At 44.4% G+C, this 17,936-nt stretch overlaps 1 protein-coding gene and 1 long non-coding RNA gene across 3 annotated transcripts in view; both read right to left on the bottom strand.

The window, feature by feature from the left end:
• Window positions 1-9,537: 9,537 nt before the first annotated feature.
• LOC122918148 lies at window positions 9,538-12,090 on the bottom strand. Its single transcript, XR_006386564.1, has 2 exons — window positions 12,058-12,090; window positions 9,538-9,854 (listed from the first exon to the last, which is right to left on the bottom strand). It is a non-coding gene; the product is annotated as an uncharacterized LOC122918148 (long non-coding RNA).
• A 2,807-nt stretch (window positions 12,091-14,897) lies between these two features.
• Window positions 14,898-17,936, bottom strand: part of LOC122918650 (quinone oxidoreductase-like protein 2) — a 29,023-nt gene continuing 25,984 nt past the window's right edge. For both annotated transcript variants that reach the window (XM_044267347.1, XM_044267348.1), the window contains one exon: window positions 14,898-16,161. In XM_044267347.1, the coding sequence (XP_044123282.1) occupies window positions 16,093-16,161 (69 nt within the window). In that variant the 3' untranslated portion in view covers window positions 14,898-16,092. The remainder of the gene's footprint in view (window positions 16,162-17,936) is intronic.

Here is a 17,936-nt window from a genome sequence, read left to right as displayed (position 1 = left end):
CTACATAGAGAGACCCATGAAAATCAGAATGTAAATAAGTGCCAAATGGGGAATGTCAGTAGTAAATGTGAGAAGAGATCAGGAGAGGGAGAGAAGCAAAGGTAATTTTGAAGGGGGTGAGAAAAGAAATCAATGCTGAGAGAGCTAGGAAAGAATATTCAAATTATGAGCTCTCTTCCTTGAGAATACTTCCACCATTCAGGCTGTTATTGATGATACTGGGCCTTAAGTGACACAGACTTGTGACCCTGATCTGAAGACAGTCTTGCAGTTTCATTTTCCTGACTTAAAAAAGACACAATTGGAAAATGTGCAAAAAGCATACATCTATATATTCATAAACCTGCGTTTTCCTTGGCTCAGACATCTTGGGTAAATTGGGGAAGTTACAGACCAGTCTGTATGTAACTAAAACAAAAGAATAAAAAGTGGAAGAATGCAACTACAGTTAGGTCCCAAATACATACCTTTTGGGTCTTGTAGACACATTCTTTCAAATATCAGCAGCAGATTGGAAGTATTGACTTTGACTTTGCTAAAACCAAAATTCATGGCAGAAAACAAATACAAATGTTTCTACTTGAAAGAACTCTAAGCTCCATCCCTTAAACTAGACTACTTACATACCGCAGCCCAAAAATCTTATGTTTGCCCACCACAAGACTGTCAAGTGATAGGAAAACATCTTGAACTCCCCAGGAGAGATTATGTCAAAAGATTTTGAGCAGAGACAGTATATAGCAACGGTTATATGCACAGGCTCCAAAACCACACGACCATGCTGGTGTCCCGACTTTGCCACACTCTAGATCCACTGATGTCAGGTAAATCACTGATGTCAGGAATCTCCCTTCCCTGGACCTCAGTTTCTGTATCCGTAAAATGGGCTTGATAGTAACTACTTCAGGGGTTGTTGTGAAGAGTACAATTGATCCTTGAGGAACACAGGGGTTGGGGTGTCCATTCCCCAGCCCCCTGTGCAGTCAAAACTCCATGAATAACTTCTGACTCCCCAAAAGCTCAACTACTAATAGCCTGTCACCGCCAGAAGCCTTAGTGACAATAGTCAATTAACACATATTTTGTACATTATACATGTTATGATACATATTCTTACAACGCATTCAGCTAGGAAAAGAAAATCCTAAGGAAAATACATTTAGAGCACTGTACTGAATTTATCCCAAAAGCCACATATAAGGGTGCCTGGGTGGCTCAGTGGGTTAAAGCCTCTGCCTTCGGCTCAGGTCATGATCTCAGGGTCCTGGGATCGAGCCCCGCATCGGGCTCTCTGCTCGGCAGGGAGACTGCTTCCTCCTCTCTCTGCCTGCCTCTCTGCCTACTTGTGATCTCTGTCAAATAAATAAATAAAATCTTTTAAAAAAAAATCCACATTTAAGTGAACTCAGGCAGTTCAAACCCATGTTATTCAAGAGTAAACAGCAATTGAATCGTTATGGGTAAAGCACTTAGGAAAGTGCTACAGTCTCTGGTTTATAACTGTAACTTAATAATATTAGTTGTTATTATTATTATTATTATTATTATTATTCCATGCCCTCTCTCCACAGGCCAGTCTCCCTGTGTCTCCACATATTCACCAACTGAGATCCTCCCCTCTTTACAAATGAGAAAACGGAAGCTCAGAGAGACTGAGTAATGCACTCTATGTCTCCCCGCCCAGCTAGCCCAGGTGGAACCAGACTTTGGATTCAGGACATGTATTCATTACTGTCTTCACAGCCTCCCAAGTCAGCAGTTCAAAAATACACAACATAGACCCATTCCTGTGTTCATACATTCACTCCTTCATTCACTAAGAGCTTACTGTGTGCCAGGCACTGGACCTGGTATCGGGGATCTAGACATGAACCAGGCAGATGAGAAGGGAACTGCCTTTGGGGGCATCTGGCTGGCTGAATTGGTAGAACATGTGACTCTTGATCTTGGGGTTATGAGTTTGAGTCCCATAACAAAGGTTACTCAAAAATAAAATCTTTTTCTTTTTTTAAGATTTTATTTATTTATTTGACAGACAGAGATCACAAGTAGGCAGAGAGGCAGGCAGAGAGAGAGGAGGAAGCAGGTTCCCCACCGAGCAGAGAGCCCAATGTGGGGCTCGATCCCAGTACCCTGGGATCAGGACCTCAGCTGAAGGCAGAGGCTTTAACTCACTGAGCCACCCAGGCGCCCCTCAAAAATAAAATCTTTAAAAAAAACAAAAGAAAGAAAGAAAGAAAGGGTACTGGCTTCATAAAGTCTGTATGCTTATAAGGGAGACAGATAAGCAAACAAAAATAAATCCATCACATCATACCACATCATCACATCATATCAGGTGATGGGAAGTACTATAAAGAAAATAAGAACGAGTCAGAGGATAGAGCGTCAGAGTCGAGGGGGGAGGCTTATTTTAGGTAGAAGAGTCAGGGAATACTTCCCTGAGAAGGTGAGATAAATCGAGGGAGGGGTGTTCTATGGCAAGATCCGGGGGAAAGTGTGGAAGGTAGAGTGAACTATAACTGCAAATATCTTGGGACGGGAACAAGGTCGGCCTCACGGAGGAGTGAGAAGGTTGGATCCTGGAGGGAGCTGGTATGCAGAGAGAAGGTGTAAAAGAGCCTCTTGAATAAGGGGGAAGCAAATGAACTGGGGAAATGAGACAGCGTTTCCAGGCAGCACTGAGAATCCACTTGAGCTCTGAGTTCATAAAACTAAGACCAGTAAGCCGGCTGTGTATTTTTACACAGCCACATTTGGAGATTTGGTGCTTGGATGCAGACATGAGTAGGTGAATAGAGTGTTATGAGGTGTGGGGGGGTGCCAGATAAAGGCAGCAGAGGGGAGAGAGGCAAGGGAGTTGAGCCTGCTGCATGGCCTCAGGCGGGTGAGGTGGAAAGCAAGGCCTGAGGGCCGCGATGAGAGTGGCAAGTATAGGGATGGCTGGTGGACAAGTGAGACCAAACAATGGCTGGAGCAGGGTTCCAGAGGGAGTGAGCTGGAAGTGAGCAGGTAGCGGCCAGGGGAGGGGGCCAGAAATCCCTAAGTATTAGTACTAATACAAGTCCTACTAGCAAGGAACACAGAGTGTGACTGTAAGACTAGCTGACTGCGAAGGCATAGTGATCACCCACGCCCGTTGTCCTAAACCTGGCCACAGACTAGAATGACCTGGGGAGCTCCTAAAACATACCCAGGCCTCCGATCTTCTAATTCTGGCTCAACTGGTTCAGACGTGGGGGTGGGAGTGCCTGAGGTTTTTTAGAAGTTTCCCAAATAATTTTAAAGGGCAGCCAGGGCTGGGGCTGACTGGTCCGAGCAGACCAGGAGCACGAGGGAGGAGAGGAGTGGTGAAGAGCATGGATGTGACTCGGCGGGACTCTGCGCTGCACGGGAGGAGGGACCGCGGTTTGGTGGCCGGTCCAGCATGGGAGGTTTATGGGGGTTGGATGGCCAATCCCTCAGAGCTGGTTAGGAAGGGCCAGGGAGGAACGATGGCCCAGGAGTGGCCATGAAGAGCAAAGCCGACCCCTGCCCCACCATCGGGCCCCAATGAGGGGTATCTCCATATCCTCAGGAGTGAGTCGGGTATCAGTCGGAGCAGAACGGTGAGAGGGACATTCAGAGAAGAGGCTGAGGACACAGTGGGAGGGGGTGGGGTGGTCAGAGAGTGGGAGGTAGAGTCAAATAAGGATATGTACAGAGCTGCATGAGGAAGGAGGCCCAGGAGTGTTGGACTAAGGGAATCACAAAGGTAATCACAAGGCATGATGGCTTTAGTAGCATCATTCCCCCTTTAGGGGAAGATGGGCAATTGATTTTAATTAAAGCCTCCCTTTTTGTATTATATTTAGACTCTTGGGCAGTGTATTAGTTTCCTAAGGCTGCTGTAACAAATGATCACAAACTTGGTGGCTTAAAAGAATAGGAATTTATTTTCTTATAGGTGTGAAGCCTGAGTCTGAAATCAAAGTGTTGGTAGAGCCATGCTCCCTCTGAAGACTCCAGGGGAGGATCGTTCCTGGCCATTGCCTAGGTTCTAGTAGCTCCTGTCAGCCCCTGGCATCCTTTGATGCATGGCTGCATCACTCCAGTTTCTGTGCCTGTCTTCACATGAGGGTCCTGCTCTGTGTCCAAATCTCTCTCTACCTATAAGGGTAACAGTCGTTGGGTTGGGGCTATGCTAATCCAGTGTGACCTCCTCTTAACTTGATTATGATTACAAAGAGCCTAGCTCCAAATAAAGTCACAGCCATGGGAACTGAGGGCTAGGATTTCAACATATGTTTTTTGCTGGGGGGACACAATTGAACCCACAGCCATTCATGGGGCCATTCGTGGAGGTGATATGACTGTTCTTACCCAAAGAATACAGGCTCTTGGGGCGGCTATTAAATCCACTGAGAGGGTGCTGAGGTGGCTCGGTTAAGTGGCCAGCTTATGATTTCAGGTCAGGTCCTGGGATGGAATCAGAGCCAGGCTCCATGCCCAGAGGGAATCTGCTTGAGGAGTCTCTCTCTCTCTCCTTCTGCCCCTCCCCTGCTTGCTTGAGCTCTCTCTCGCTCTCTCTTGCATATAGAAAAATAAATTTCTAATTCCCTTGAGAGCCTGTCACCACAGAAGAGGGCAACTGTAGACCTGCTTTAGAAACCCCAGTTCCAGGGCAGGAAAAGCTGGAGGTCTCAGGGGAACACATGTGGCTTGGTGGGCTGTCCTCAGCCCTGCCTAAGTGAAAAAAACAAAGCCAACTGAGTGGAAAACCCATCCTTGTAGTGGATAAGCAATTCGAACAAACTACATGTTCACGGCAGGTCAGCAGTATCCTGAACAGATGAATAGCACATATTTGATGAAAAGCTAAAATTGACAAGATAATGAAAGCCTAACAGATTTCCTACGATCTCACCATTAGCATCAGGCAGCAAAATTAGAGAGATAAAGACAGAGAAAAGAACCTCTGTTGTGCTACAGAACCCAAATTTAGTAAGATGGGTGATGTACTCTCTCAATCAATTATCAAGGATTAAGTGCCTTTTTTTGCAACATTGACACGAGAAAAATAAAATGCGTGGCATCATCCTGCAAAGGAAGCTATCCACCATTTGAGCATGTGGAAACGCTACAGCCACAGATGAAAGACAAGGTCAGGTTAACTGTTAAACTGTATGGTGTAGCTAGACTCAGGAATACAGAAATCCCTGAAGAGGAGCGATTAATGATCTCAGCATTACTCAAATCGGGCTTTCTGGAGTTTGTAAGTATTTCCCTGGAACCTGTTTTGTGGACGCCAGGCACTGGACTAGACCCAAAGCCTTCAACTTCATTCTGTGAGAGAGTTAGCACCTCAGTTTTCCAGGAGAAGAAACCAAGGTTCGCACACATAAAGTGACTTGCCCAAGGTCAGACAGCTTGCAGGTTTCCAAGTTAGGGACGGAACCCAAGCCTTTTATCCCCGTCTATGGCTTTTTGTACAATGCATTGAAAGGAGGATAGGGTTTAGATTGGCAAGGAAAAACAAGGAGAATGTTTTATGTGTGGGAAATAGGATTAATATTTGATTATTACATTTAGCTAATTGGCTCCCGAAAGCCAGCCTATACTCCCAGATGAGGAGCTGCTGTCAGTTCTCCAGCACTTAAAATATCTGGGTCAGTGAGAAGAGGATCACAAGGTCTCCTTATGGTTATTTTTAACTTAAAAATAACCTTTAAAGAAAAGGAGAGGATGAAAATGAAAAAAATATAATGTATCAGATATTTTACAAGCTCAAGTCAAAAGGAAGCTGTTCAATGGGAACAGCTCGGTGATTGACCCTGACTTGCAAGCTGCAGGGAGGGGTCCCTGGTGGGTCACAGTGGTTCCCGGCTCCATCAGAACCGAATCCACATCAGAAGGTAAACCTGAGACAGGAGCAGAAACCAAAGGCAGGGGACATGCAGATGCTGCTACCGCGTCTCCAGACCTGCCTTCAAAAAGACCTTGTCCTTAATTCCCTCCTCAGAAAAGTGATGGACAAAGCGAGTGAGGTGGGCCTCGTCCCGCTTCCACCACTGGGTTTTTTGGGTTTTTTTTTTTTTTTGCATATTTCAAAACAAAAAGAAAGGAAGAGGAATCTTTTAAGCAAGTGCCCTGGGTCATGTGAGAGTGGCCCCAGCTGACCTGTGAGTGATGCTCTTACGAGAAGAAAATATTCTGAGGATTGCTTTATGTCTTTGGAGACAAGCCGCAAAATAAACCCCCGGCACAGCTTTCCCATCAACTCAAAGATACCCAGGAATGAAGATGACATCAGTGCCAGAACATGTGTCTCCCAGGACCTCAAAGGGAGAGGTTCCTACAAAGCATCCCCCTGTGTCGTGTGTCCAAAGCAGCACATAAGAACAGCAAGATGGGCACTTTGCTACGCTGGATCCCATGCAGGAGGGAAAGTATCAGAAAAGAGGTCCTGAAACGAAGGAACTTACTCTCTGGTTGCGTCTGTAACCCAAGGCCCAGATTGTAGCCAATGTTCACTAAATGCTGAACGTCATTGAAGGTTAAGACTAACATATATGATGCAAAGGGACAACTATGCAAATCCATGGCTCTCTAAGGGCTGAACTGCGTGCTATGGGAGTTCCCAGGAGAGAAAGATCAGTATGAGCTGGTTTCCCGGAGGAAAGCTGAATCAGACACTGAATGGATAGAACTCACACATAAAGGGAATAAGAGGGGCTCAGTGCAGAGAAATTCATTTCTTCAGGCGCTGTGTACATAAGCCACAGACACACAGTGAGCAAAGCCCATCCTGGACCCCGCACTCCCAGAGCTCATTATGTAGCCATCCATCTCCTTAGAGTAGAGGGTACTGATGGGGCATGACAAAGGCCGGTATTTATTTAGGGCCCATGATATGACAGGCACTATGCTAAGTGCTTCACAATTATAACCTCATCTGACCTCACTGCAACTCAAGGGTAAGGGGTTCCTTACCATTTTATGGACTGGAAGCTGAGCCCACACAGCTAATTAGCACTGAGACCAAAATTCAAATTGAGGGCTGTCTGGGCTCGGGGCCTGTTTTCTCCTCCCACTATACCCCATGGGAAATGAGGTCAGGGGAGGTGGTACAGTGTGTGCAGTGCTGGAAGCCAGGCAAAGCTTCCATACTTACTATGGAGGAAATAAGAAGTTTTTTGTTGTCAGTTCTCTCTTCCTGCTGTTCCTGGATCTCCTCTGCCAAAGTCGGATTCCTTAGCGATACACAGGAGATTCAGAGGACCCTCCAGGCAGGACACGTTCTCTCCCTCCAGATCTCCATCAAACTTTCCGGCAGAGCGACCTGCAGTGGCCATCTTGACAGGAAATTTCAGAATCATTATCTTTCTCTTTCCCTTAAATTCTGAACTATAGATGCCATTAAGGAACCAGTCCCCATGGTTTTTCTCATCCAGCCCTGTACTCGCATTTTTTAGCTTTCCTAAGATCTGCAAGAACCCTCGAAGTCACCCAGAAACTGGAACACCTGAGGGTTTTGTTTGTTTGTTTTTTAAGGTTTCATTGTCCGGGGCTTTGTCTGGGTGGCTCAGTTGGTTAAGCACCTGCCTTCGGCTCAGGTCATAATATTGAGGTCCTGGGATCGAGCCCTTTCTGCTCAATGGAGAGCCTCCTTCTCCTTCTGCGGCTCCACCTGCTTGTGTGCGCTCTCTCTCTCCCTCTCTCTCTCTCTCTCTGTGTCTCTTTCTGTCAAATAGGTGAATTCTTTGAAAAAAAAATTTCATTTTTTTAAAGAAATCTCTACACGCAACATGAGGCTCAAACTTACAACCCCAAGATCAAGAGTTGCATGCCCAAAAAACTGAGCCAGCCAGGAACACCCCACTTTTTAGGTGACATCTTACTACCCAAAACAAACCAAAGAGAAAGAGAGATGCTTAAAGTTCTCCTTATCTTTATTTCTCCACCTTCACAGGAAGGGCAAGGGGGTGAAAGAAGAGAGATCTACATTCTCTCCACCTCCCTTGAGGATGAGGATTGTCCCTGCCCCCAATGTTCTCCTTCATTCCTGTGCTGGGAAACACTGCTCCCTAACGAGGCCACGATCAGGATGGGCAAGGTGAAGGTCAACCCACCTGAAGGAAATAGAATTGGAAATGCAACAATAAAAGTGGAAATTCTCACGCTCATACGGATATGTTTATCAACTACAAAACACTTCCACAGACATCCCTTCCGTGGACTCTCTCACAGTAATTAGACAGCATTTAATGCTGATATGACCTTTTTTTTTCTTTTTGGAGATTAGGAAATTGAGGTATTAAAAAAAAAAGAAAAATGACTCCCTAGGGTCAGAGAGGTGACACTAGCAGCCAGGCCCACTGAGCTCTAATCCTGTGCTCAGTCTTCTCTGGCATATCCGCTCAGGAATCTTGATCTGGTCAAGGATGCCAGATGGGGGGACGCCTGGGTGGCTCAATGGGTTAAGCCGCTGCCTTCAGCTCAGGTCACGATCCCGGGATCCTGGGATAGAGCCCGGCATCTGGCTTCTTGTTCAGCGGAGAGCCTGCCTCTCTTTCTGCCTCCGCCTGCCTCTCTGCCTGCTTGTGTGCTTTCTCCCTCTCGCCTTCTGACAAATAAATAAATAAAATCTTTAAAAAAAAAAAAAAAAAGGATGCCAGATGGGAACAGGGAAGCTTCATGGTCACTCTCTATGGTGCCATCCTCCAAGATCAGGGAGATTTACCAAATTGGGTTTTTGTTAAGCTTTTATTTATATTTTGAGAGAGAGAGCAAGATGGGGTTGGGAAAGGGGCAGCGGGAGAGGGAGAAGCAGGCTCCCCAGGAGCAGGAAGACCAGTGCAGGGCTTGATGCCAGGACCCAAGGATCATGACCTGAGCCAAAGGCAGATGCTTAACCAACTGAGCCACCCAGGCGCCCCCCCAAATTGTTTTAATTGTATTTTATAATCTCCTATGAAACTATCCTTCAGAAATACACACCTTTCTCTTATAATATTTGGTTTTGGTCCTAGCAATCTTTGAGAGTAGTAAGTTCCATATGTGGACTATTCCTATATAACAATGTGCTATTTTTACTTTGCCCTAAAACTATTTCTTTAAAGTGATAAAGTTGTCCCTAGCTCTGGGATTTAATAAGTTCATATTTTTATCCTATGATTTTCATTATTTTATACATTTCAATCATATTCCCCTCTCGGCCTGTGTCTTTCCAGAATGAAGAGCCCTAATTCTTTTATCATTTCTCACAAAAGAACCCTCTCTACTCTCTGGATCAATTTTGGTGTCCTTCTCTAGACTTTGTCTGGTTCTGTATGTCTTTGAGGTACATCTGATCATCGGGCACCCATTTTGTCCATTTCTCTGTGTAAAAGAGCACAATGACTTCAGCTAAAATAGTGTGGAGATATTTGAGAGACACTTTTAAAAATCAAACCATTCCTTTGCTCCATGTCAGCCCAACATATGCTGAAAAAAGATACATTCTGCTTCAACTCTGAATTGAATTTGAACACACTGATAGTAGACAGCCTCATAACCTATCATGAAAATGACAATTTATTTTCACATATATGATCTCATTTGACCATCACATGAACCATGCAAGGCAGAAAACACATATTATGATCTTCATTTTTTACATGAGTAAATTGAAAACATGAGTCTAGCCCAAGGTCAAACAGCTGGAAGTAGAGCCTGAGTGGTTGGTCCTCCATTGAGAAAATGGTGCCTTTTCCACTGTGCAATACAATACAGCCTTCCGGATAACCTCTTGCAATTTCTGTTGAAGCACCAAACCATCCCTCTCCAAGTCTCTTTCAGTGGTCCACAGGACAGTCACAAAATACTCTACAGTCCTATTGAAAAGAAGGATATTTATGGTTGGTCTAGACCCTCTTCCCCTGTCTCTCCAATCTTGTCACAGCACCAATAGTACTCTCCATTCACATGACACCCAGATTTCCATCTCTGGGCCACACCTCTCTTCCGAACTCTGGACAAGTATATAAAACTGCATAGTTGGCCTCTGGATGTCTCAATATGTACAAAAACTCGTCTTCTGACCCATCATATCCCCTGCCACTGCCAAAACCCAATTCTCTTCGGATGTTCCTCCTCTCAAATACTCTCCAGGTAGCTAGGAATCATCTTGACATTTCCCTCCCTCTCCCTTCTACCAACCCTGTTTGTATCCAGAGCTCCTGCAGAGCCCTCTGCTGTGTCCATTTCGCTCCTTCCCCATCATCAGCTCCTTAGTCCCAGATACCCTCCTCTCCCATTTGACTTTCATGCATTCCTAACTGGTCTACTCCTCTCCAACACTCTCTCGTCACCACAGCTAGGAAGGTTCATGTTGGGCATGCTACCCCAACACCACCCCTGCTTTTTTTTTTTTTAAGATTTTATTTATTTATTTGACAGAGATTACAAGTAGGCAGAGAGGCAGGCAGTGGGTGGGGAGGAAGCAGGCTCCCTGCTGAGCAGAGAGCCTGATGCGGGGCTGGATCCCAGGACCCTGAGACCATGACCTGAGCTGAAGGCAGAGGCTCAACCCACTGAGCCACCCAGGCGCCCCACCACCCCTGCTTAGAGCACATCATGGCATCACATTCTTTCAAGGTAAGGGTACAAACCCATAACTGGCCCACAGATTCCCGCCTCATCTGGGCCTGCCTGCAGCCTCGTCTCAAACACCTGCTTGCATTGTACCCACTCCAGCCACCCTCCCCTTCTTCTAGCCCTTCTCACACATGCGTTCATTTGCCACGGGGCCCTAGAACATTCTTTCCTTTCTTCCTGCCTCCCTAAATTCTTAGAATTAAATGTTCCAGAAGCCTCCATCTTCAGAGTTTGAAGGGTCTTTCCTCAGGGAAACCTCTCTTGACCTCCCTGAGTTACCTTCCCCCATTATATTTTGCAGGGCACTCATTTGACATGGTTTTGTGATTTTAATTAATGTCTGTCTCCCCTAGATTTGTAAACTTCTGCTCTCCATCGTATATTCCCTGCACAGCACTGAGCTTGGCACATGGAGGCACAGCCCTGTTTATTATATCAAGGTGAATAAATGAATAAGCCCACTAATAAGGAAGTGGTTGCATATGATACACATACACATTATGGAACCCTAATAAGCAGCTGTTAACAAGAATGAGACCATCTACATTTACTAATATGGAGTGATGTTCATGCCATAGTATTGATTAAAAGCTGTACATCACACAACAGTATGCAAACTATGATTCGTTACTTTTTACATCCTATCTTTATCGCAAAAACAAAACAAAACAAAAACAAAAACAAAAAAAACCTCTGGGGGTGCCTGGGTGGTGCAGTTGATTAAGCATCCAACTTTTGGGGCACCTGGGTGGCTGAGTCGTTAGCATCTGCCTTTAGCTCAGGTCATGATCCCAGGGTCCTGGGATCGAGCCCCATATCAGTCTCCCTACTCAGGGGGAAGCCTGCTTCTCCCCCTCCCACTCCCCCTGCTTGTGTTCCCTCTCTTGCTGTGTCTCTCTCTGACAAATAAATAAATAAAATCTTTTTTTAAAAAAAGCATCCAACTCTTGGTTTCAGCTCAGGTCATGATCTCAGGGTCATGAGATGGAGTCCTATGTCAGGCTCCGCACTCAGCGTGTAGTCTGCTTCGGATTCCCTCTCCCTCTCCCTCTGCCCCGCCACACCCTATGTGCTCGCTCGCTCTCTAGTAAATAAATAAATCTTAAACCAAAAAACCCTCTGAGTGCATCTATATGTGTGTATGTGTTTAATGGGCCTATAACACCAGCAACAAACTGCTGACCCTGGTTTTGCTGGAGAATGGGAGTAAGACAGGTTGGAGAAAAATAGGAGAACAATTTCTACTCATAAATCTCTTGCTGCTTTGACTTTTTTCAATGGCCATGTGGTATTATTGTAATGATTTTAACAATACCATTTTTAATATATGTGCTGCCGAAGCGAGCACAACAATACCATTTTTAAAAATAATGAGGCAATTCCCTGAAGTTTAGGAAATGGTTTCTAAACACAGCAAAAAATAAAAATAATAACAATCACTTTGTAAGGGGTTCCTCAACAATAGCACAGTTCCAGAAGCCAGCACACCCGTAGCTCGGAGCTTCAGTCTAGCATAGCCTGTGACAAAGATGCCAAAGGAAGAGATAATTAGACATGCCAGCATTTGTTTGCTTAATTTGGGTCTTCCCTTCACATGACTTATAAACAATAAATATTTTGAAAAATCACTGCTCTTCGATTCACTTAAATGATCTGAGAAAGAAAGTGAAAGAAATTATAGCGTCAATGTTTCTAAGGTTCATTTTTGTTGTTGTTATTGAATACAAGTGCTTATGCAAAGACCCCTTTATTTCTCTTCGCTTGCTGAGTAGTAGATCAATCTTCCATGGTGTTTACCACAGTGCCAAGAGACAAGCTAGCTTCCTAAAGTCACACAGATTGTGGAAGGAGCAGGGACAGATACACTGGTGACGTGTGGACAAGATGACCCCACAGCTAACAGCACAAAACCTCCCTTGGGTTGCTGGGAGAAGTGTGTGCAGGTGGACAGACCCACGGTTAGTGACAAGGAAGAGGTAGGTGTGTAGGCGTGATTTCTCCAGCAGCCAGCCTGTGAGGAAGAGCTGGGGAAGGTCTGTGAATATGGAATAAATGCTGTCTCTTGGAGCCGCACTGATTCTTTTTCCAGACTAATGGCTCAGATGGTGGAAAAACCAAACGGTGACTAAAATAGGAGTCGAATGCTTTTCAAATCAAATCATTCCAATGAAGCAGGGCCACGGCAAGCAGAGAGCAGGTCATTAGGGGTTCTAACCAATACTTGTTAAACACGAAGAAATTCGCTCTCCTTAATGACTGCCTCTTTCAGTCTAAGTCATTTTGACATTAGTGAGCTGAGGACAATCGATCTTTATGGCCAGGGACACCTAGTGATCAGCTCTGAACAGAGGGAAAGGTAGCTCCCAGCTGGGCCTGTGTACATTTCCTGACCCTGATTCCTCTCTCTTCTCTCCTGGGATCTGTCCAGCTCGTCTTCAATTATCCCACAGGGTGTCAGGAAATTTTTAAATTAGACTCAGAGTTGGTGTCTTGATATTTTTGAAAACGAACTTTCACTTAAATATAAAATAGTTCATTTTAAGAAGAAATAAGGTTGGGGGGAAGCAGGTAAGGAGAGGCATACCATTAAATGGAAACTCAGGGCAGGCAGCTCCCAGAAGGCACGTAAGAGGTGCAACTTCACAGAAGCAAGACGTGGGCCCGCAACAGATGCAAGGGTGGTTTCCCCTCCCCCTTCTTCTGCTACTTTCTTGCTTTCAAATCCTTTCCCCAAATGATCACTTCCTATTTTACAATTCCGTTTTTTCCCAAAGCTTTTTTGGTGAGGAGATCCTGAGAAGAGAGTTGTTTCTAAACGGCCTGAGGTGCTTATCAGCAAACAAAGCTTCTTCCCACATTCACTGGAAGAAGACCTCATGGAGAATAAAAAGGTACACCCAGCCCTGTGGTGTCGGCTGTTTCCGCACCACCCCACCACTCTCCTTTGGGGGAATTATCACTCATGGAGCAGGAGGAGGAGAGAAAAGAGTTTAGCACCAAGAAATGTAGAGGACTTCACCCCACAGACCAGATGTGCTCGCTTCGGCAGCACATATACACCCCACAGACCAGAGACTGTGGGCAGAGACTGGAGCTTCCTTCAGCCTGAGCAGGGCACTCTACTCACACTCTCTGTTCTCTTCTCTGAACAGATTCACTTAGATGTGAGGGTAATACGTTGTGTTTTTTAAAATGTTTTTTTATTGTGATAAAGTATATGTAACATAGAAAATGACCATCTTAGGACCACCTGGGTGGCTCAGTCAGTTGAGCATCTGCCTCTGGCTCGGGTCATGATCTCAGGGTTCTGGGATCAAGCCCTGCGTTGGGCTCCCTGCTCAGTGGGGGTCCACTTCTCCCTCTTCCTTGCTCCTCTCCCCAGCTTATACTCAAACTCTCAAATAAATAAAATCTTTTTTTAAAAAATGGTGATTTGGGGGCACCTGGGTGGCTCAGTGGGTTGAGCTTCTGCCTTCAACTCATGATCTCAGGGTCCTGGGATTGAGCCCCGCATCGGGCTCTCTGCTCAGTGGGGAGCCTCCTTCCCCATCACTCTCTGCCTGCCTCTCTGCCTGTGATCTTTCTCTGTCAAATAAATAAATAAAATATTTTTTAAAAAACTATGATTTTAACCATTTTTTTAAAAAGATTTTATTTATTTATTTGACAGATAGAGATCACAAGTAGGCAGAGAGGCAGGCAGAGAGAGAGGAAGAAGCAGGCTCCCTGCTGAGCAAGGAGCCCGATGTGGGGCTCGATCCCAGGACCCTGAGATCATGACCTGAACTGAAGGCAGAGGCTTTATCCCATTGAGCCACCCAGGCGCCCCCTTAACCATTTTTAAATGGACAGTTCAGTGACATTGAGCATATCTGTACTCACACAACCGTCACCACCATCCATTTCAAAAATTTTTTCCTCTTCCCAAACTGAACCTCTGTTCTCACCAAACAATAACTCCCCATTGTGTCCTCCCCCGGTCCCTGGCAACCACCATTCTACTTTCTATCTCTTCGAGTCATCTCAGCATCTCCTATGAGTGGAATCATACCGTCTTTGTCCTTTTGTGACTGGCTTATGTCACTTAGCATAGTGTCTTCAAGGTTCATCTCTGTCGTAGCGTGTGTCAGAACATCCTTTCTTTTTCAGACCGGGTAACAATCTATAGTTTGGGTGTTACCATATTCTGTGCACCCACTTACCTGCTGATGGACATTTGGGTGGTTACCAAGGTGATGTATTCTTACTTACTTATTCCCACAATTTAGACTTGCAGATAATTCAAAATCAATTCCATTTATTGAGTATTTAATAAGGGTGACTCACAGTGCTAGGAATTGTGAGAGTACAAAGGTGATTCAGACATGGTACCTGCTCTTGAGGAAATTGGGAAAGGAGGAAAGAAAGAAGTAAAGGAGATAGCATCCGCTAATAGCTCACCATGCAACAGAAACTTTGCCCAATCACTGCACGTATTGCTCATGGCATCATTACGGGGTAGATTTTGTAACATCTGCTTTACAGTGAGAAAAGGAAGTCTTGTGAACCTTCAGTAACCACCTCCAAAGTGGCAAGACTGGGATTCAAACCCACATCTTAGATGTGAAATGCTGCGTTCATTCTACTAGACCAGCTGTTCTCTTGGGTGCAAGGCAGAATGTGACAGATCCTGGGCGAAAAGCTACAGGAAGGTGGAAAGGAAGAAATGACCACCCTCCTGAGGTGACAGCCTCGTTCATGGCAGAGGTCAGTCCTGGAGGTCAGGAGGGCTTATGTTTGACAGAGATAAGGGAGTAGAGGAAACTGTTGGAGCAGAGCAAAGGAGGGTTGGCAGGAAATGTAAGTGCAGACGGAGGGGCCGGAGGGATGTAACATAAAGCAGAGCGGGGCAAAATCAAGGACATTAAAGAATGCTAGCTTGAAGAGTCTGAAGTCCGCCAGGTAGACAATGGGAAGCCATTGCAGGTTTTGAGTAAAAACAAAGACATAGCTGTACTTTGGAAAGGTCACCATGGGAACAGTGTATCACAAGGATGGAGGCGTGGGGGTAGTTTAAAGGTGGGAAAGCCAGTGAGGAAGTTACTGAAATTAGCAGATGAGACATAATTAGGCAGAATGGAAAAAGGATACAGAGGTCAGAGCTATCTTAGAGGTGGGGACAACAGAACCAGGGCACTGATGCTTTCTGAACAGGATGACCATACATCCCACTTTGCTTGGCACATCTGCCTTCCTGGTTTAACTACTAATAGCATTCTTTCACTCCCAAAGACATCCAAGTTAAGGCAATAAAGCATATGTCACACTAATTAAGAGGAATAAGAAAACAGAATCAAAGGCGACCCTCAAAGATTTTGAACGCAGATTAATAAGGAAAGTGGTAACACCTTTAGAAGCACAGGAAGGAAATGAGGTTTTTTGGAGAGATGATGAGTTTGGATTTGGATGCACTGAGTTGACTGCTGAGGTGAGGATTTATTTAAGGGAGATAAGCACCTTGCCCGTGGATTTACGCTGTATCACATGAAGGAAGGCATCATTGACCTAAAAAATTAAAAAAAAAAAAATGTGGTCACACTTGCATATTTCAACAAATAGTGGCTGGTAGTTTGAGTCATAAAATAGTTCAAATATGAAGACTGTCTCCAATGAACTATATAGAGCTCACTATGCAATACTAACTAAATAATTAATTACCACAAACTCAAGGGGAAAAAATAATATTTAAGATAACCCAATCTTGGAATTTTTCTGTCTCAAGTATGGTTTTCAATGTTGTCAGATAATGATACCAGGTAAAAAGTCCTCAGGGCTGTCCATACTCTATGGTAATACTTCTGTGTGTTCTAGTTTTTGAAAGAATATAGCCCCTGCCAGAAGAATCGATAGTTTAATATGATGCAATTTTTATCTTTTTATTAAAATTGTCCTGTTTCCAGAGTAACCAAAATTGCAATCTATCTCAAATCCTATTTTTCTAGAAGTACAAGGTTATAAAACATAAATAAAGAAGCAGCCACAGTAATCAAGACAGTGTGATACTGGTGGAAGAACAGATAAACGGATCAATAGAACAGATTAGAGCCCAAAAACAGACCCAACCAAATATAGGCAACTGATCCTTAACAAAAGAGCAAAGGGAATTCAATGGAGAAAGGACAGCCTTTTCAAGAAATGGTGCTAGAACTGACTAAACATCCATACACACAAGAAATGAATCAAGACGTTCTCCCTACACCTTTTACAAAAATTAACTCAAAATGAATCTTACACCTATATGGAAAAGGCAAAACTATAAAAGTTTCTGAAGAAAACAGAAAAAAAAGTCCACATCACGTTGGATCTGGCAGTGAGAACCAAAGCATATCCATAAAAGAAAAAAACTGGTAAGTTGGACATCATAAAATTACAAACTTCTGCTCTGCAAAAAACCCTCAGGAGAATGAGAAGACAAGCCACAGTCTGGGAGAAAAATCTTTGTAAAATGCATGCCTCATAAAGAACTTGTACCTAAAATATACAAAGAAGTCTTAAAACTCAACAATAAGGAACGCCTGGGTGGCTCAGTCCGTTAAGCATCTGCCTTCAGCTCAGGTCATGATCCCAGCGTCCTGGGATTGAGTCCCACATCGGGCTCCCTGCTCAGTGGGGAGCCTGCTTCTCTCTCTCTCTCTCCCTGTCTGTTGCTCTGCCTACTTGTGCTCTCTCTCTGTCAAATAAATAAACAAAATCATAAACAAACAAACAAACAAACAAAACTTAACAATAAGATGGGGTGCCTGGCTGACTCAGTCAGTGGAGTGTGCAACTCTTGATCTTGGGTTTGTCCTAAGTTCAAGCCCCACCTTGGGTGTGGAGATGACTTAAAAATAAAATCTTGATCTTTGAAAAACTCAATAATAAGAAAACAAACAACCCAATTAAAAAAGCAGCAAAAAATCTGAATAGACACCTCATCCATAAAGACAGACAGATGGCCAAAAAGCACATGAAAAGATGTTCAATATCATCTGTCGTTAGAACAATGCACTCAGAAACGAGATACCCCACACACACCTTTCAGAACAGCTAAAATCCAGAACACTGACAACAGCAGATGCTGGCAAGGATCTAGAACAACAGGAACTTTTGATTCATTCCTGATGGGAATACAAAATGGTACAACAACTTTGGAGGACAATTTGGTAGTCTCTCACAAGGCTAAACATATTCTTACCATGTGATTCAGCAATCACATTCCTAGGAAATAAACTCAAAACTTAGGTCCACACAAACGTTTATAGCACCTTTATCCACAATGGTCAATGCTCGGAAGCAAC

Source organism: Neovison vison, chromosome 10 (genome assembly GCF_020171115.1).
Source record: "Neovison vison isolate M4711 chromosome 10, ASM_NN_V1, whole genome shotgun sequence".
NCBI classification, from domain to species: domain Eukaryota; kingdom Metazoa; phylum Chordata; class Mammalia; order Carnivora; family Mustelidae; genus Neogale; species Neogale vison.
Note: the sequence above shows the minus strand (reverse complement) of the source record. Positions and strands in the feature narration are given on the sequence as shown.